At 41.4% G+C, this 21,449-nt stretch overlaps 1 protein-coding gene across 1 annotated transcript in view; it reads left to right on the forward strand.

Moving 5' to 3' along the window:
- Positions 1-372: 372 nt before the first annotated feature.
- PTPRJ (protein tyrosine phosphatase receptor type J) overlaps positions 373-21,449 on the forward strand; it is a 156,089-nt gene continuing 135,012 nt past the window's right edge. Inside the window, exon 1 of the mRNA XM_030562133.1 lies at positions 373-1,844. Within this exon, the coding sequence (XP_030417993.1) occupies positions 1,788-1,844 (57 nt within the window). The 5' untranslated portion in view covers positions 373-1,787. The remainder of the gene's footprint in view (positions 1,845-21,449) is intronic.

Here is a 21,449-nt window from a genome sequence, read left to right on the forward strand (position 1 = left end):
ACTATTGCTTATTTGGATATTTCTGTGTTGTCCACATAAATTAAAACCAAACAAATATATAAATACCTTAAGATACCCTTAAGTGAGTCAATAAAATGCTAGCCTGGTTGTTATTAATTAAAAACCTGATTAAATGCTTGTTTATATTCATAATATACTTGCATTCATATTTTTCTCTTCTATTTAAGCAATAGTTTGTATTTCAAAACACCCAAAATATCTGAACATATACTAAAAAGCGTTTTTTCTAAAGTACCTTGAAGTACTTTCCTAAAATACTTATCTAGATATTTCAAATCTGACAGGAAACTACCTCATTTTTACTAACACAAGATAATGACAGATCTGTTTAGGCCCTAATCCTGCAAACACTTCAACGTACACAAAACTTTGTGTGCATAGTCCCCTTGACTTCCATGGTATTGTAAAACAATGTAAATTTATGCACATGCTTCAGTGATTGAAAGATTTTACATTTTGTAAAAACAAGGTCTTGTAAAAACGTTGCTCTTTTTATCATTAAAGTCAATTAAATGATTGAATCCACTTAATCTTTCACCTGCAGTGTTCCTAATTTAAGCATTACAACTCTGAAGCAGAGTTTAGACCTTGAAAGTGAAATCAAGACCCAAACTGAAACTAACTTGTCTGTTTTCCTTATCCAAGGTGAATGAAATGTAAAAAGTACATTAATCCTGAGAAGTAAATTAGATTATAACAATGTTCATTTGCAATATCAGACATTTACAAAAGCGGTAACATTAAAAAATACGAGCGTCAATTGAAAGGAATTATTTCAGATAACTTCCTCCGGGTGAAATGTGTTTCATTGAATCATTTTAGAGCACCAGTTTTTGTTGTCACCTATTCCTGTTTCCGCAGTTGAACAATGCTACATGATCATAAAGTATAAATCTAAACGTTAATAGGGGGAGGAAAAGAAACCTCGTTAATTAGCATATTCCAGAACTGACTAGCCCTGTTAAATCTCACGCGGTATGTGGGCTCACATCAATGCTTATGGGAAATCATGAGTATCACAAAGAGTATTTACATGCCATTCGTCCCGATGGGTGCTCGTTTTAATCTGTTCTTTGAGTTCTGTGGCTAATCTTCCGCTCTAGAAATACTGCAGCAAGCCCCATGTGTTCTGAGAAGGAGAGATCTCGCTGTTTGTAGTACCAGAGAAACCCCCATTAAGAATGTCCTTTTTCAGAGACTGAAAGGGGGAGGGGGGAAGGAGAACATCCCTCTCCGGCTCCATTTCCAAGTCGATTGCAGAAAGAATGTGGGAGGGCTAGAAAAGTTTTGAGTGAGCCACTTCCTCGTCCAGCCCAGCTGGGAGACAGAAAGGGGGAATGTCAGACAGGGAAGGGGGGGAAGTGCAGCAACAACTTCCCAGCAGCAAAATGGCCTTTTAAACCCTTGACAACAGGAGGCGAATTCCTCCCCCTGGCAGCAGCGGAAGCGATGAGTGTTCAGAGGGGAGGTGACTGACTCCTCTCCCTCTGCCCAGAGCAGGAGGCGAGCTTCGCCGGGAGTCCTGCCTGCGCATCTCGCTGCACCCTGCCCAGGACTTGTCCCCGCTCCGAACTCCCGCATTTTCAGCGCGCGACAGGCAGAGCGAGAGAGCAGCCGCCGCCTCCGGAGCGCAGAGAGAGCGAGCCGGGTGAGGGGACCCCGCCGGGCGCTGCTGAGTACTGGGGGGCGCAGCCCTGCCATGTCCCCGGGGAAGCCGGAGTCGGGCTAAGCGGCTGTGCGCGCAGCGGGGAGAGCTCTTCGGGACCATGAAGCAGCCGGGGCAGCTCCTCCTCCGCCTGCTGCTCCTGCTCTGCCTCGCCAAGGTAAGGCGCCCTGAGAGAGCCGGGGACGGGCTGGAGGGTGGCCCTGCCGCATCTCCTCCCCATGCAACCGGCCCCTCTCTCCTACTGGCCGCTGGCTCCTGCGTCCCGCCGCTAACCTGTCCTCAGCTCACCTTGCCTCCGCGCCCCCTCCCCTCCCCGGCACTGGGGCTGGCTGCTGGCCCTGCGAAGTGGGCTCCGGGGCTTGCTCAGGAGCGCGCGCGCGCGCTCGGGGGTTCCTCCGGCAGTGCCCAGCTCGGGATCCAGTGGAAAGCAGTTCCACAGGCGCCGGGGTCGGCGACCGGCCATATGGGCGCAGCGGGCAGAGGCCATGTGGGGTTCTTGGGGCGCGCACTCTAGCCGGAGGGCGGGGGGAGGGCTGCAGCGTTGGCACCTGCCTATGGGGCGGCTGGGAGGGGTGGGTGAGGTTGCAGAGCCAGGCAGGTGCGCTGCTAGGTCATCTGGGCGGGCTGCAGGGAGGCTGGGTGTGTCTGGAGGCTGGGTGTGCTGTACTTGTTTCCTGTACTCAGACAGTGAAGGAACTAAAGTTCATCTTAAGGGCAATGGTCTCAAAAATGACCAGTGATCTGGATGATTATTATTTTTCTGTTGAGCTGCTCCACTTCTGAAATACCTTAAAGGAGTCTGGCCTGCAGAGGACAAGTACTCAGGGCTTACTAAAAATCAGGCCTCCCCAGGGTGTTTCACGTTGGGCACCTGACCAGCAAAGGATCCAGAATCACTGGTTACCAGTTTTGACAGTCTTGGCCTGAAGATTAACTTTAGCTCATTCAGTGGGAACTACAGCCTGGTACGCTTCCGAAGTAAACAGACTAAGTCCAGATCTGAAACTTTTAAAGTCTTGAACCAGACCAGGAAGGGATTTGATTCCACATGCTTAGACAAGTTTCACACTTGGGAGTAAGTCCACTTAAATCAACAATTTAAAGCCTGGCAAGAGTGAGAATCCAGCCTGCAGTTTGGTTTCCAGCGGTTTCCAACTATGGGAGACCCCAGATATTATTAAAAAAAAAACAACATAGTGTAGCTATGTATTTCTTGCAGACTTTCATTTCTTTTAAGAATGCGCTTCCTATGGTTTACCATTGTGTTATGACCAGTTTGGTAAACTTATCACAGTCAAACAACATTAAACTGTTTATATGTCAGATATTAGAGAGATGCAGATCACCAGCCATGTTATCTCCTTTCAGAAGTTGGGAATTTTTAGGAAAATAGCTCACTTCTGTGGGAATTAGGCAACTCTGGAGTGTTGAATTCCAGAAAAATGGAAGGCCTCTACCCATACTGTTTGTATATCCCTCTGAAATAGGGTGACCAGATAGCAAGTGTGAAAAATCGGGACGGGTGGGGAATAATAGGAGGCTATATAAGAAAAAGACCCCAAAATCGGGACTGTCCCTATAAAATCGGGACCTCTGGTCACCCTACTCTGAAATTCCTTCCAATCATTGCCCCATATTTATTGCAAATATAATTCAGAGATCTAAAACTAATTTAGAGATGGGATCCAAGTATATCCTTTCCTAGATCTGAATACTCCTGAATATGGCAAAAGCTTGTATTTGTTGAGACTTGGGCAAGGGCTGTCTTTGGCCACCACTTTGCAATCTGACATTGGAACTGCATTGACTTCACCGCATTGAAATAGATAGGATTCTACACCAGGATCTGCCTGCAGCATGCCCCATTGATTTCAGTGGGGCTCTACACTAAAACAGGGATCTGCTTGCTGTGATCATCCTTCAGGGTCTCGGCCTTAATGTATGTCCAATGTTTTAATAAAAATCTCTCCTTAAGTCATGACACCATCCTAATTACGCTCTGATATACCTTCTCAGTTTCTTCCTGTCTTTAAAGGCCCAGCGCATGCAGAGTAATATATTTGTGACTTATTTTTGACACTTGTGTGAATGTCAAGAACTGTGCTAGAATGTTTAAAACTTCGTTACCTTAATTCCTTAGTTGTTTTTGTTGTTTTTTTGTAGTGTTTGAATGTTAAAAACCAGTTCTTTTTAGGAAGAGGAGACAAAAACAGTGATGTCCATGCTTGAGAGACCTGTCTTTGCTGAGGGCCTGATTCTGCAAACTCTTGCTCATATGAGTCATCCTAACTCACTTGATTTCAACAGGACTACTCCCATGAGTAAATACAATTTTTGTGATTTGGTTGCTTCGATTGTACAACTCAATTGACAGCAATGAGGAAACAATTTTTAAACTTACTAAGTTATAGCAAAGCCTATATTTGTGAGAATTAACAACTTTAAAATTACACTAAATATTTGACATTAGGAATTTGACAGCATAGACCTAGTTTTCAAAAGTGAGGACTATGACAGCATATTCCAACCCAGCGTTTGGATGGCTGCATTGTCACTTAGGTGCATAAATGCCCTATAAAATACACCTAACAACCTGATCCTATAGCTGTACCATACACAGAAATTGCACTGAAGTTATATCAGTAGGTTAGCTATAGGATTGTGATGTAATTGTTGATTTGAGTTTCCAGATAAAGGACTGGGATATCTTGGCACAGTATTTGAAATTTGGGCTTGCTATGTGTAAACATAATTGGGTCGATTTAATATCCGGTGTAAATTGTTGAAGTCAATACTGGTTACAGTAGGGATGAATTTGAATCATTTTCGCATTGCATTGCACATATATAATAGCCATTGTTAACCATTATGGTTGAGTCTTGTTTAATATCTTTGGCCTAATAAACTGCATTGTGTACTGTTTGCTAAATTTTGGCTTTATAACAACTCCAGTTTCAATTCAACTTAATTTACACTTCAAATTAAAAACAGTTTAAAAACAAGAGTTTAATAAAAATATAGAGCAATTTGCTCTATAGCAAAGATCTAAAGTGAAGCTGATTTAGGGCTCAGTTAAACTTAAGAAAAATACAAGGCTTTCACTGCTACATGAACAATTCACCCCAGAAACAGAATATTTAATCTCAAAGTTTGATCAGCTCTTAAACCAACTATATTAGGTAGATAGGCATAGGCAGTGCTTAACTGTGGAGACTAAAAATTGATGCCTTATGAGATGCATTTTGGAGTGATCTGTTGCTGTAAAATATTGTTTTTGTTTGTTGTACACGTGGGTATCCCTATCCCCCAAAGCAGGTGATTGTTTATGTCATTGAATAGTTGTGCAGAACTGCAGATGCTGGGAGAAGTTCTTTCATTGTTAACCCCAATAATATGTTAAACGGTAGTCCTTCTGAATGTTCTAAACAATGAGCCGAGAACGTTGATTTCTTCTGTAATACTTTGCAGATTCTTTATTTTAAATATGACAGAAAATTAGAGAATGGCTTCCTCTTCACTGTATATAATGCATGCATATGCTGCATGTTTTGAAGGCCTCTAACAGTCGGATTTTAGTCTCTATGTCTGCTTTGCATCTAACAATGTATGTGCGTGCACACACAAAAATCCTCTTCTGCATCTTTGAGATCAGAATGGAGGCCCACAGTGTGGATATATTGTCTGTGCAAACGGCATCGCTATTAATAGTACTTCCGTAACTATGCTAGCTACGTGCACCCATGATCTCGAATTTTCATGCCATGTAAATGTTTTGGTTGGAATTACTAAATATGAGAAAGCAAGAGAGAATGCTAATGAATAAAATCTTGTTTGGTTGTTTATCATGGAAGGCTGGATTTTACTAATCCATATAATTTTAATTTGTACACTTCCTTCTTCCTTCTAGAATTGCAGTGTACTAAGGGGAAGCATTTCCACATCTGCTATGGGATGAAGGTTAGAAATTGTGGGTTTGAGTTCTAGTAACCTTAAAACCCACCACTGTTTTAATTAAATGCTTCCCAGTTTAACTATAGGAGGAGAAGGCTGTTAAAATAAATTTATCTGCGTTTCCAAAATTGTGGTGTATGAACAACTGGTGGTCTGCGGAGACCTAGTTGATCAGATGGTGCTGTTTCTTTTCCTTGGTGTTCAGGTCCTTAATTGCAACTAAGGCCATGTCTCAACTGTCGACAAAACTTTTTTTGCTCAGGAGTGTGAAAAAACCCACCCCCCTGAACGACACAAGTTTTGCTGGCATAAGTGGTAGTGTGCACAATGCTAGGTCGGTGGGAGCTGCTTCCCTTCCAGCATAGCTACTGCCCCTTGCTGAGCTGCTTTTATGATGTCGACAGGAGAGCTCTCTCCCATTGGCATAACGCGGCTACAATAGCACTCTTACAGCTGGACAGCTGTATCGGTACAGCTGTGCCACTGTAAACTTGTAAATCTAGACCTGGCCTAAGACCTTGAACGCCTCTAAAGGTAACTGGAATTGAGGAAGAGCCAGTCTAGCTGCCTCTACAAAGGAGGGACCACTGTTCTGAGGAGAGTAAACAGGAGCCCCGCTCAAGAAGTGAGGCTACCAGTAGGATTGAAGCAGTCCTCCTCCAGCAGGAGAAGATTGTGCAGGAGAGAAGGGCTTAGGGAATCAGGGAAGAAGATAATTTAGCATGCCCAGAGAAGGGGGAAAAATGTGTTGGGGGAAATGGAGGATCTGACCTCTAGGAAATGTGTGCAGAAGGAGGGGAACAGAAGAGATGTCCACCCATCAATTCTGCTAAGCTAGAGCCTGTACCAAGGCTCTTCTCTAAACATAGATAGATCCAGTTTTTCCCATATCCATTCAGGCACACTTGGACTGCTATGCCTATGTACCTACAGAGTGCATGGTTAGGGCTTTAGATGTTCCTCCAAGTCTCTTTGGTATTCACAATAAGATGGGAAAGAGGAGAGTGGCCCATATCTCAAATCAGATTAACAAGGCCCACCTTGGGAGAAAAACAAGTGGCCACCATATGGGATACATTGCATCTTCCCTAAACAACATAAAGAAAACACTACCCACTGATGTACCTTGTACCTACATGTTTTGTGTTGGCCTTTCCTATTTTACTTCTGTCTCTTTTTCGTTTGACATCTCGTCCCCTCCCCCCCCGCCACATGCATGCTATTTTGTTGTCGTGCAAAGCTATTTCAAAACTGAAATAGTTAAGAAAAAAATTCTAGCGTGACTTAAATTAGTTCCCAACACTTGCATAGATATGCACATGGGCTGTGTGGTATCAAAGAGTATGTATGTGTGACGCTATTTTAGTCCTTAGGAAAGCTACATTCTTTTTTAAACATGCTTTTTGTTTGGCCACTTGAAAGAGCTATTTTTTTGTTGTTGTTGTTGGTTGGTTCTGTGGTACATGGGAGCATGTCATCTGCAAAAACATAAAATTGTTCTCCATATTCTTTGCATAATATTGGGCTGGGATTTGGTCATATGAAGAGTAATGAGGAAGAGGAAACAGTTTTGCCTGATCAGGCTATTGAAGCTGCAAAGGTTCTGATTCTGATCCTCCAGCTAACTAGGAAGGAAACACTTGAATGCAGGATCTTGAGCTGTATTATGAATTAAATTCCATTTGCTGCAGCATTGCAAGTAGATACAATATGTCCATATTGCCTTGTCAAAGGCTTTCTCTGTATTCAGAGAAGGTCAAGACATTTTCTTATTATGGGTGTATATATTTCAAATCTCTTAGGTTATCTCAGCCTTCTGTCCCATGGCTCAGAGTGAAGGAAGCAGGTGACTAGTCATTTTCTTGGTCAGGGTTTTATAATCTGTGTCGAAAAGGCTGAAGACTCTGTATGAGACTTAAACTTGGACTAATTCCTTGCCTCCTTTTGGCAATAATGCGATAGTTGTTGTCTGTCAGTTTGAAGAGTTATATTGAAAGTGGCCTTACTGTGAGTGCTCCCTATAGGGAGTTATTTATCCAAAGCAAGTTTTGTAGAAATTCAGCCCCATATTTACTCATTAGGGCCTGTGGCCATGTGCATTCTTGAGGGACTTAGTGGAGTCTTCTAGTTCCTCTTCTTCCCCTGGTTCTATGAGATTTGTTGCTCATGCACAGTAAAATGTGTCGATTTGGTGGTTGAGAGAAAACTCTGGGGGTTTCTCCTGCTTATGCAAAGGTTTTCTGTTCCGTGAGATTTTTTGTTAAAGTACAACAAACTCATTGCTCTTCCTCGCCTCAGGGAGCTCTGCTGCTCTTCCTTGCACCGGCTTCTCTACGTAATTTTGAAACAGGAAGACCTGGTGTTTTGGGGGTTCCAGATCTGCTGGTGGGTGGCCTAATCTCCCAGTGAAAATAGAGGAAGCCTCCAGCATTTGCAACATTTAAAATTAGACTGGTGGTAACACTAGTTCATATAGAAAGGGGAACAATCCTGCACTGGCAGGGGTTTGGGTTCGTTGACATGATCCGTCTTTGAGACCAATCTGTAGTTTCTATGGATACTTAGGCTACGTCTATGCTATGGACTTTACAGAGGCGCAATTATACCACTGCTCCTTTGTAGCTGCTCTATTCCGGCGGGAGAGAGCTCTCCCATCAGCATAATTAAACCACCCCCAACAAGTGACGGTAGCTATGTCGGCAGGAGACTGCCACGGACATAGTGCTTTCCACACTAGCACTTTTGTCTGTGAAACCTATTTCGGTCAGGGGTGTGGTTTTTTTCACACCCCTGAATGACAAAAGTTTTGCTGACAAAAGTGCTAGTGTTGACAAAGCCTTAGATGATTCCAGTGTGTGTGTGTGTGTGTGTGTGTGTGTGTGTGTGTGTGTGTGTGTGTGTGTGTGAGTCAGAGAGGGGGGGAGAGAGAGAGAGAATGAAGCTCATGATTTTAGTAGTTTCATTACAGCAGGACGAGTAGCTTGCATGAGCCATCAAGAAAAATGGGCTCAAAACCCTACCAATGATTCTGTTACCATATCAGGCATACCCTGTCTTAAACACTCAAAACTGGTTCTGAAACCTGGTGTTTTCAGAATAATTGTCTTTCTCTGACAGTAAATTTCCATATGCATGATTGTACCTTATTAATGTAAAAGCTGAACAGGAGTTGAACACGTGTGTGTGGAGGGGTGGGAGGTTTCTGTGATTACACTTGATTGCATTCTTTGGTGCTGCAGGAGTCTTTTAGACCTACAAAATGCTTCAGAATAGAAGGGGAGGTAAAATAACTGAACTTCTCTACTTGTCTAAGGACTCTTTAGGACTCTAGCCTTATTTAGTTGTGTTTTTCCCGTAACAACAGACACAAGAATTCAGATATCTTACTGACACTGGCGAGCATGTACAAGTCTCAAAATTGCTTTTTAAATCTCATTGTAGTTCAAGGAATTATTGAAAACACAAGGTTTTCCTCTGTGTATAACACTCTTTCTTGGTTACACAGTGTTTTGCTGGTCCCCTCGCAGGATTAGCGACTTTTTGTAATCCTTGACACAGTTTGCATGGCTCTTTCATAAAAAGCAGTCAGTGTCAATTAAAACTTGATTGATTTTCTGTGCATAGTTTTGCTCTATGTGGCTAATATGTGAGTGTTTTCAATTTTGTCATTCATGGATTTTTTTTTTTTAAAGAAAATACTCTTTCCAAGAGAAACAAGATAAGCATATCAGTGTGCGCATTTATTGGCTTTCGTGTTACTGTTGAAGGGTAAACTTCTAATGCATTGCACTGCATGTTAGCTGTGAGTTTCCAACTTTGAGACGTTGCACAAATATGATTGACTGCAGTTTTGTGAACCTGTGCTTGAGAGACAAAGTCAGCAGCACCTATCTGAGGTCTAGTATCAGAAGGGTAGCCGTGTTAGTCTGGATCTGTAAAAGCAGCAAAGAATCCTGTGGCACCTTATAGACTAATAGTCTGTTAGTCTGTTAGTCTATAAGGTGCCACAGGATTCTTTGCTGCTTTTATCTGAGGTCTAAATCTGGCCTTTTTTAGATTTGTGCTCACAGAATCCCACCACATACCCAGGTATTGTAGTGCTGGGGTATAGAAATCTTAATAGAAAAATCTTAAAGCCCTTGAGAAACCATGCTATGTCTAACAAGGGTGAAGAAAACGTACTGGCATCTTGACATGACATAAAGGGAAACTTAGTCAGCAGCATGAAAATCTGAATTCTTCTAAATGACGCTTCTAAAAATTGTTAAAAGATTCTTGACAAAGTAATTAGAGCTGATTGAAAAGTTTTGAGTTTTCAAAATTTCAGTGAAAATGTTGTGTAAAAGTCTTCATGCAATTATTTTCCTGCTTTTTTAAACCAGTTTAGAGCAGTCAGTGATTTTTGAAAATTTTACGTTTTGCCTCACAACTTAGGTTTTGAAGACTTTCCACAAAACAATGTGTTTTTTTCAACTAGCTGCATTATTAATATTAACATGAATGGCCTAATGATGAAAATGGCCTGGATATTTTATAATTAACCAATTACAGATTAAATGTCTCAGTACAAACTGGGTTAATAATTGAAACAGGCATATATATATGTACAGTGGTGTTACCAGAGCTATTTGATAGCTTTTTATGATGAGCCATGGTTAAGTGCAGTAAAAATTTTAAATGCCTCCTTGTTGAGAGATGGGGCTCTTAAATCTGGGATTGCATCTCTGTCTTGTTCTCTTCATAACAATGCAGTACTACTTGTGATACATGTTAGGTAACCATTAAAGCCACACCAACACTTGTCAGTTATTTATTTATTTTTGAAGAAAACTCCTTTGCCTGTAGGTTATCAAGTATTTCTTGCAGATACTGTACCTCAAAACAAAGGAGCTGACAGGCAAAGGCAACAACAACAAAAACAAAAACATGTTGAATATTTTTATATCAACCCTTCTGAATAGAATGTGTCTTTTTTTTTACTCACACAATCACAGATTGCATATGAGAAAACCTGAAGCAATTTCATATTTAAGGTGCAACATCTGAACTCACTTGGTCCTCCAGTTTCATGGCACGTGTCACCTTCTTAATGTCACCCGTCTATTTCTTCCAATTCTAATTGTGTTTAGATATTGCCTGGTGGTGGTTAACCCAAACTATAAACCTGCTTTTTGAAATATAATTCTATTGGTTTGATGCAAAATTCAGTAACTGTGAGTCTTTTCTTCCATGAGTCTTTCTTTGAGCCCCTCCTGGGAGCTCAGAGAAGTCTCACCTCCACAGAAGACTGCTCTTGTAGTCAAAGAGCAAAGATACAGTTTCTTCTGCTGTCCATCAAGACAACTCCATAACTTCAGAGTAAAGGAAGGACGGCATTCCCACTGCAATGGGCCAGCTTCGACAGCACTTTCAGCCTTGTCAGCTGAAGAACAAGGAGCTGTGTTATAAACTCAATTTTGTATCTCCTGCACAGTAACTTTTTGCACTATCACGAGGCTGTAGGACAAGCACCTACTGCCAGTGCCATGAATGGGGAATTTTGCTATTGACTTCAGTGGCAGCAAGATCAGGCCCCAATTAAAAGAACAAGTGATAGATTTTAAAAAATTCAATACATGTGACTTTAAAAATGTTGATCTTAATAAAAAAGCAATTAATGCATTAAACTTCATTTTGCAGTCATTTAGTTGACTAAAAAGAAGCTAGCAGTTCACGCTAGCAAATGTGAAACATAATATACACACACAAATATATATATAGTCGGCAAAGTACTGACACCAGTTTGAGACTTTGTATGCTAAACGTTAGCCAGAAGCAAATATTTGCAGGTTAATATAACTTCTGGAACCACCCTAAATGGTGCTAATTTCCCAGCAGTACAATGTAGAGCCACAGTATGTGGTTTAACTGGTATTTAGCTATTGTCTTTGAATCAATCTACATACTTTGTATGCATCTGTTGAACTATTTCCTGGTTTCAGAGTAGACATACATGGTGCACCAGAAATTAACAGAAGACTAGTGCTGATAAGTATTTATTGTCTTGGAGTACAGTAGTATTGTAAAAAGTATTCGGTCCTCTTCTCTCCCCAAAAGATTATGGCCTGGTAAGAATAATTCCTTTTACAATTATAAAATTTAATAAACCTGCTCCACACAGTAAAAATGAAACTGTTTTGCTCTAGATTTGTAAAAGGCTGATCTATCTATAAATTCCATTTCTTCCTCTAAAGCTCCTACAGTGTATCCTTTTTGGCTCAGCAGAAGTGACTCTAAATCACCCAATATCACAAACAATTCTGGGCAATTGCCAAAGCAAACCCTACTCCGTACAAGTGCACGGATTCTGTAGGCTTTCCATATTAGAGTGAGGTTGAAGGTCACTTATGCTAAAAGGGGCTCAGTCTTCCCCTTAAAAGTGTATGAACACCTAAAACTCTAACCTCTATGTATATGTAGATGGAGCAATTAGCACTGCATACGAGCAATCAAAATAATACTTTTGGGCAAATCTAAAGCAATTCAACTACACACACCCACTTGCACAAACCTGATTTTTTTCAGTCTCTGTTTGGGTCAATCTGTACATCATATGAGTGACAGTAAGAAGCACCAATCAAAGTGTGCCAAAGACTTTTGTTGCAGCACACTTCTGATACATCCTTGCCTATTATCTTCATTGCCACTTTCAGAGCTGGCCCCAGCAGCGTGCTTCTTACTGCTCCATCATGAGTGAAAACGGACAGATTTCAATATGAAACAAAATGAGATTGGGGAAGGGGGGCGCCAGAGATGAGATGTCTTGTGTGCCAAGTATCATTTCTGACTGTTGCTGTGGGTTCTGTTTGTCTCCTTTGCCCCCAGAACTTCACATCATCGACTGAGATGATCTCTGACATAACCTGTTAGTCATCTTGAAGTTGGAAGTCTCAGATTATCTGGTCCCAGTAATACAGAATCCTGTGGGAGAGGTAGGAGGCATTATGCTCCCTAACTTAGCTTCCCTGTTAGTAAAGGCTTCTTTTTTGATACGAGGAAAGACCTTTTAAGACGGTCTCCTCTCCTGAGATTGGAAGTTTTGCTGCTCTACCTTCTAGTACAGCTAAAAGAACCATCTGAATCCCAGTTTGGCACACGTTCCTAGTAACAGCTCTGAAGAGGTTTAGGAGTAGCAGTGGGCAAGAGCTCTGTCTCTCTGTAGAAACCCTGCTGGGGAAAACTAAGTTATTTTCCTGAAGCTAAAGAAGTGGTAGAGGAACCAGATGCTCCTACGCAGTTCCTTAGTTATGCAAAACCATTGCCAGGCTTCTCTAATTAGACTGCTAAGAAAAGAATCAGCTGATCTGATGTCTTGTCTTTTGTCAGTTTAATATACTTCTTAATAACTCCTAGGCAGGCCCTGATCCCGAGTTCACATTGTCAGTTCATGTGGCTAACGTGTACAAACTCCCATGCACAGGGGTAAGCTACATAAGGTCCCAACTCTGCTTGGCTCCTGAAGTCAACTCAGGTTGCAAATTGTACACAAAGCCAGGCAAAAGGAGCATGGCTTTGTTGTGGTATTGTTACCCTCATCGTTCCTCCCTCCTTCACTTCCTCCTCTGGTGTGCAGCACCATCTTGTCACGTTTAGTGACCTTTACACTGTAAGCATTTGGGGTAACTATTACAAATTGGCATTGTACCTAGCACAATGCGACCCTGATCTGATTGGAGCCACTGGACCCTGCTGTAATTCTTTTTCTGTTTCCTGCCGATTTTTAGGAAGTTAACATAAAAGTTGATGATACGTTATATCCACAAATATTCTCTTCTGAGCATCAACAGGGTCATAAATGGCAGCTGGAGACACAAACTTCTCTGCAACTACTTCCTCCTTTTTATGAATAAAGTATTCCTTCTTTCTGGTCACGAATAAGTTGTAAATCAGACAAAAGCTGGGTTGTCTTTTCGTTTCTGACTGAATTGATTAATTCTTGTCGCATTTATGTATAGCAAAGGTCTTCCTTACAACAGGCACAGATGAAAGATTGTTTCTCATACTGTAAGGGGAAATTCACCTCTGGGCAGAAGATAAGTCTGAAGTTGGGATCCGCTTACGTGGTTTTTTGTTTTTAAATGGCTTAAGTGATGCACAGGCCTTGGGCTGCACAGCAGTTAATTTCACCCTACCACCTGGCCCCTGATCCTGCAATGTGTTAAGCCCTAGTTACTTCAAGTGGAGTTGGTAGTGGTGCTGCCTGCATGCAAACCATTGCAGGATCAGGGCCTAACAGAGCACACTATAACCTTGAACCTGCAAAGGGCCCTTATGCCTGCACAGATCCCTTTGAAAGATCAAGGTCAAAAATATTTCCTATTATATTGACGTAGTATGTTGAGATAATCAGCATACTAATAAAAATGACTGCATTTAAATTGACATTATCAAGCTGTTTAGGCCCCACATTGTATGTATCCCTAAAGATTATTACTCATTAAAACAAACCTGGTTGTAATCTTATGTTAACAAATGCTTTGTGTGTGTGTGGTTTTAACGCTAACCTCTTCTTAAGTACCACATACAGATAACACTGCTTGTGGGTAATCTGTGGTTCAAATGCACTTGCACAGTTGAATGTGAAGGAAGTAAAATAAAAATAGCAAATCTGGGGGGTGTTACCCTCCACACTTTAGAAATGAAAAGGTCAGCATGAGAAATATGTAGGGGTGTAATGCTGAAGGATCTGGAAAATAAACAGTTTTAAAGGTTTGTTAAATCTGGGGCTTAGACTCTTTCCTGTCTCCGTGCTTAAGAAACTGAAGTCCAAGTAGAGTCTTATATACCCAAGAGCCCTCAAAAGGAAATGGAGTGGAGCTAGAGAGAACACACAAAGAGCCAGATATCTGCAACCTTTATACAATTGCACTTTATACATATGGGAGCTGCTGAAGCAGAGCTTGTGTGCACATTGTTTCATTACTGTAAGATAAACTGTATTAATCTGTGAAATAAAAATTTAATCAATCCCTTTGCTTCTTGATGAGATCTTGTAAGAACATGGGGCCACTCCCTGAAATTAATGGAAGGCAAGTGTAAAGCTGTTGCTATAAGGTCCTGATCCAAAGCCATTTAAGTCATTGGGAGTCTTTCCACTGACTTCAGTTAATACTGGACCAGGCCCTAATTGAAGATAGTGATGTTGACATATAAACCCTCTCCTCCAGGTGATAGAATGTTCTAACTTTTTTTCTTTTTACCCCCTCCTTTTTATGACTGGCAACAGTGATATGGCACGAATGTCCCTAATTTAAGAACTATTTAAAGCCAGTAGAAGGAAATACTAATTCATCCATCTTGCAGTCATCAGGTGGAGTTTGCTCTTGCATGAGGTCATCAATTTAGATACTGTAGCTGGATTTGAAAAGGAATGCTATGTAGATTTATGACCAATGACCTTTGTAGTTTATATATGTGAAGATAACCATAATAAATGTCACATGTTAGAGGGCATCAGCTGATCATCACAGTCCAGGAAGAAATATGACTCCACTGTCTGTATTCCGCTCTACACAATAGAAAGGGTGCATTTTCTTCTTCCTCTAAAAGGGGAGCTGGCCACTGCAGAAGTGGGTCTATGGTAATTGATTATACTACGTTTTACTAATATGAAACATACTGTAGCATCCAGAACCACAAGTGACGTGCCTACAATTCTACATTACTATTACACACAAAAAAAGATGGTAAAAGAACATTACCAAGGTTGCAAAGTTAAGCACTACAGAGGTTAGGAAATGCCAGAATTAATGTTCCATGTGTAACCTTTCATTTTGCCCCCTTCTACTAATGCATTATGATACAGTCTTTAATTATATGGTCAAATACTATTTTTTCCATAAGATCCCTGTCTCTTTTAGTGCACAGAATGGATCATGCTCACTTACTGAGCAGCTATTAAATATTTTGTTTTAGCCTCACTGTTCAGTGTGTGGCTCCAGGTTCATTTATACTGCATACTATTCAAATTATTCTGCTCTGAAGGCAGAATTATTTATTTCCTCATTGGCTTTTCTATGACACTTACGACTATAGTATCTGAGTGCTTCACAGATATTATCTTCTCAAAATTCTTGTGAGGTAGGAGGTGGTATTTTCTCCATGTCACAGATTGGGAACTGAGGCACAGAGAGATTAAGGTCAAAAGTATCCACTCATTTTGTGTGCTCAGTATTAGAAACCTATGACATAATTTTTTTCAGAGTCATTTGAACATGTAAAGCACGATATAATGCTAAGCACAGTTCCCATTTACTTCAGTTGCAGCTGAGAATGCTCAGCACTCTTGCAAATCAGACCCCAAGGTATTAAGTGGGAAAACGAGGAACACACAGTGACCACCAGTGAAAAATCTGGTTTACCCCGAGGAAATTCTGTGCCACTGTGCAAGCACAGAATTAATGTCCCCCACAGTCCCTCTCCCCCAGCAGAATACTTGATTCTGACATGGAGGCGAATGGAAGCTGTGAGATGAGTCAGACTTCAATTAAACCCTTTGCCCACCAGGGGCTAATGAGGAGCAACCAGTCATGGAGACGTGCAGATATGGCTGAATAGGAGTGGGGGACAGGGGCGAATGTGTCAGAATGGGAAGGCCTAAGGGTCAGCCAAGGTCTGCATGGGGTATGTTCCCCAAATCCATAACAATCCCCCCGAAAAAAACCAAACAAATCCTATTCCATACTTCTCCCATCCACACCCAACAATCCTCCAGGTTCACTGCCAGGCTCCTTCCCAGCCATTACTTCCCTCTCCCTCAGCTTCTCCCTTACCCCTGACCCACGAAGCCTTTGCACTGCTTGTGCGGGGTGCAGGAAATATATTTCTGTATTATAGTTTAAATGAATTATTACTGAAAGTTCTGTATTAATAAGCCTAGTAAGGAATCTATTTGTCAAAAAAAATGTCCCGAATCTTTTTTGTTGTCTGTATTGTTACAGACATACTTGCTGACAGGCATTTTGAAATAAATTACCGAAATAATTGAAACTGGTGTGATTATATTGTATATATATCGGGGGGAGGGGGTAGCTGTGTTAGTCTGTATCCACAAAAACAACGAGAAGTCCAGTGTCCAGTTAAAGACCAACAGATTTATTTGCGCATAAACTTTTGTGGGTAAAAAACCTCTCTTCTTAAGATGCATGGAGGTTTCGGGATTTTTTTTTATCTATGAAAACTTATGCCCAAATAAATCTGTTAATCTTTAAGGGGCACCGGACTCCTCATTGTTTTTTATTATATTGTGTTATTTTGACAAGTAAAATATGCATAATTTTGCAGAATTTTATATTATTGTGTGCAGAATTTTTAACTTTTTTTGGCATCATATAGGAACTCTGTGGCAGAGGCAGGGATGAAATCCAACTATACAGAGAGATATTCAGCTTCCTTAACCTGAAATTTCTCTTCCTGAAATTTCATAGACTCTAGAACTGGAAGGGACCTCGAGAGGTCATCGAGTCCAGTCCCCTGCCCTCATGGCAGGACCAAATACTGTCTAGACCATCCCTAATAGACATTTATCTAACCTACTCTTAAATATCTCCAGAGATGGAGATTCCACAACTTCTCTAGGCAATCTATTCCAGTGTTTAACTATCCTGACAGTTAGGAACTTTTTCCTAATGTCCAACCTAAATCTCCCTTGTTGCAGTTTAAGCCCATTGCTTCTTGTTCTATCATTGGAGGCGAAGGTGAACAAGTTTTCTCCCTGCTCCTGATGACACCCTTTTAGATACCTGAAAACTGCAATCATGTCCCCTCTCAGTCTTCTCTTTTCCAAACTAAACAAACCCAATTCCTTCAGCCTTCCTTCATAGGTCATGTTCTCAAGGCCTTTAATCATTCTTGTTGCTCTTCTCTGGACCCTCTCCAATTTCTCCACATCTTTCTTGAAATGCGGTGCCCAGAACTGGACACAATACTCCAGTTGAGGCCTAACCAGCACAGAGTAAAGCGGAAGAATGACTTCTCGTGTCTTGTTTACAACACACCTGTTAATGCATCCCAGAATCACGTTTGCTTTTTTTTGCAACAGTATCACACTGTTGACTCATATTTATCTTGTGGTCCACTATGACCCCTAGATCTCTTTCTGCCATACTCCTTCCTAGACAGTCTCTTCCCATTCTGTATGTGTGAAACTGATTGTTCTTTCCTAAGTGGAGCACTTTGCATTTATCTTTATTGAACTTCATTCTGTTTACCTCAGACCATTTCTCCAATTTGTCCAGATCATTTTGAATTTTGATCCTGTCCTCCAAAGCAGTTGCAATCCCTCCCAGTTTGGTATCATCCGCAAACTTAATAAGAGTACTTTCTATGCCAACATCTAAATCGTTGATGAAGATATTGAACAGAGCCGGTCCCAAAACAGACCCCTGCGGAACCCCACTTGTTATACCTTTCCAGCAGGATTGGGAGCCATTAATAACTACTCTCTGAGTACGGTTATCCAGCCAGTTATTCACCCACCTTATAGTAGCCCCATCTAAATTGTACTTTCCTAATTTATCTATAAGAATATCATGCGAGACCGTATGAAATGCCTTACTAAAGTCTAGGTATATCACATCCACCGCTTCTCCCTTATCCACAAGGCTCGTTATCCTATCAAAGAATGCTATCAAATTAGTTTGACACGATTTGTTCTTTACAAATCCATGCTGGCAATTCCCTGTCACCTCACCACCTTCCAAGTGTTTGCAGATGATTTCTTTAATTACTTGCTCCATTATCTTCCCTGGCACAGAAGTTAAACTAACTGGTCTGTAGTTTCCTGGGTTGTTTTTATTTCCCTTTTTATAGATAGGCACTATATTTGCCCTTTTCCAGCCTTCTGGAATCTCCCCCGTCTCCCATGATTTCCCAAAGATAATAGCTAAAGGCTCAGATGCCTCCTCTATTAACTCCTTGAGTATTCTAGGATGCATTTCATCAGGCCCTGGTGACTTGCAGGCATCTAACTTTTCTAAGTGATTATTTACTTGCTCTTTTTTTATTTTATCTTCTAAACCTACCCTCTTCCCGTAAGCATTCACTATATTGGACATTCCTTCAGACTTCTCAGTGAAGACCGAAACAAAGAAGTCATTAAGTATCTCTGCCATTTCCAAGTCTCCCATTACTGTTTCCCCCTCCTCACTGAGCAGTGGGCCTACCCTGTCCTTGGTCTTCCTCTTGCTTTCCTGCATCATTCACTACATACCTTCTAGCTTCTGAACAAATGAAGCCTGGGTCCTAGAAACAACAGCCTCCTTCACTGCACAATTCGAATACACTCTCACATTTGGATGGATTTTCACTGGCCAAAAGCACATCCCTGACACAAAAGTCATCCCCCTGGTAAATTTCAAGTTCTTGCTCCAAAGTATGGAGGCACTTCACCTATTCAAAGAAAAGATTGCCAGAATTTTTGATAGGGACAAAACATTTTCCCCTAGCTGTGTTCTCAGAAATAGCTGAACCATTTTGGCTGATGCTTAATAATAATAATAATAATTAATAATTCAGTCCGAGGTAGACACACAGCTTGATACATTTCAACCTGGACAGCTAGTTTGACAAGGTTCTAAGCAACTGAAAACAGTATCTTATAATGGGAAGTATCAGGCAACCTTAATAATAAGTGATGCCTAATAAAGTTGGGTAGTATTAATAGATTAGAAACCTCAGAGACTTCCCTCACCAGTAGGGCCGCCCAGAGGATTCAGGGGGCCCGCGCCGCCGAAGACCCGGCACTTTGGCAGCAGGTCCCGGGGCGGAAGGACCTCCTGCTGCGGGTCTTCGGGGCACTTTGGCAGCGGCTCCCAGAGCGGAAGGACCCCCATGCCGCTGAATTGCTGCTGAAGACCCGGAGTGGAAGAAGCTCTGGGGGCCCGGGCCCTGCAAGAGTTTTCTGGGGCCCCCAGAGCGAGTGAAGTCCCCACTCCAGGGGCTCCGAAAAACTCTCGTGGGGGCCCCTGTGGGGCCCAGGGCCTGGGGCAAATTGCCCCACTTGCCCCCACCTCTGGGCGGCCCTACTCACCGGGTTACCCCATGCAATCTCTCTTCCTACTTCTGTGTCTGCCCCTGCCACTGCTCTTCCTCCACAACAAGCATCTCTATGGTTGTGATGATACTATATTTGAGTGTTCTCGATTTAGACCAGCGAGCCTGCAGCAGTGCTCTGCTGGAATCTCTAGTGCTCTGAGGAGAGGAAACCTCACAGCACGCAACTGTAATGGAGCAGTGACAAGACTCAGTACAAAGTTGCTGACACACTGCTAGAAATGAAAACCTTTTCTCCCTCATTCATTATGGGCTTGGAATTGGAGAGAAGGATCTGAGAGTATCCCCAGAGGAATCCAAATGGGGAAGAGGAGCTTTAGTGGGAAGTCAAGAAAGAAGGAAGGGGCCTTTTTGTGAGTGGGAATCATAGAATCCTTTGGATTGGATGGTCTAGCCCATCCCCTTGCACCATTGCAGGACTGACTGCATTATTCTTAACCTGTAATGACCATTGGATGTCAAATCTAGCTTTTAATAGCAGTTGAAGCAGATTCCACATATTCACGTAGCCGCTTGTCCCATTGCTTAGCTGTTCTTTCCCATCCCATTTAACCTAAATATTTTCTGTTGCAGTTTAAAAACATGCCTATGCAATAAAAATCCTTTTTTAATATATGGGTTCAAAGTTATACTTCCATCAATCTATGTTTCTCCAGACTGAAGATGTCCAGTGTTCTTAAACCTCTTCCAGGGCTTTATATTTTCTGTTTCTGTCTTGTGAATTTTTCTCCAATTTTTCTCCAACTTATCTGTATTTTTAATTTTTAAAGAAGTGTCTGAAAGTACTGAACACAGTACTCCAATTGATGCCCAACCAGTGTGAAATGGTGTGGAATAATTACTTTACTTGTTTTACATGGTACTCATTGATAGAACCCAATGCCTGTTTTGCAACAGTGTCTCATTGTCGACTCATTCAATTCATCATCCTGTTTAACTCCCAGATGCTTCCCTGTCGAACCAATGTCTGGTTCAGTATTCTTCTATTTTACGTTTATATACTTGGCTATTCTTTAATATTTGTGCTTATCAAGGTGCACTTTTTTTTTTAATTCAGCAAATTTCTTTAATAATCGCAGTGTTGTATTTTTCTCTTAGCTCTGAATTTAACGACACACCCTCCATTTCCCTCCTCCAAATTACTGTTCAGAGATGGTGAGTGAGGTGGAACAAATACCCCAGTAGTTTAATGAAAATATTGGACTTAGAACTCAGTCTTGTAGGACATCACTCAGTATTTCTTCCACCTGGCTGCTGAATTCTTTGTAATTAATATGTTCATTTTAAGTGTATTTGTCATATAATAGTTTTTTTTTTCTAATCTGCATTTCTCTGTTTTCTGGATGAGAACGTAAAGTGGAACCATTTTATAAAATTGAGAGATACTATGTCACAGGAACATAGGAATTTCCCTACTGGACGAAACCTAGGTCCATCTAATCCAGTACACTGTCTCTAACAATGGCTAGCACCAAATTGTATTAAATTTGTTATCCTGTTTTAAAAAAAAATAAAATAATTTGGAATGTTTTTATTTCTATTGGATGCTGTCTAATGTTTGTTTTCCTCTTAGGTGTTCACAAATGGACTACTTTTATTTGTTCAGTCAATTTAGCATGTTCTCATTAATCAGAGGTGAAAGTAAGCCAGTAGGGGCTGGTACGGTGTACTGGCAAGGGCCGGTACAGCATGCTGGACCAGACCAGCTTCCTCAGGCTGG

This window comes from Gopherus evgoodei, chromosome 4 (assembly GCF_007399415.2).
Source record: "Gopherus evgoodei ecotype Sinaloan lineage chromosome 4, rGopEvg1_v1.p, whole genome shotgun sequence".
NCBI lineage: Eukaryota > Metazoa > Chordata > Testudines > Testudinidae > Gopherus > Gopherus evgoodei.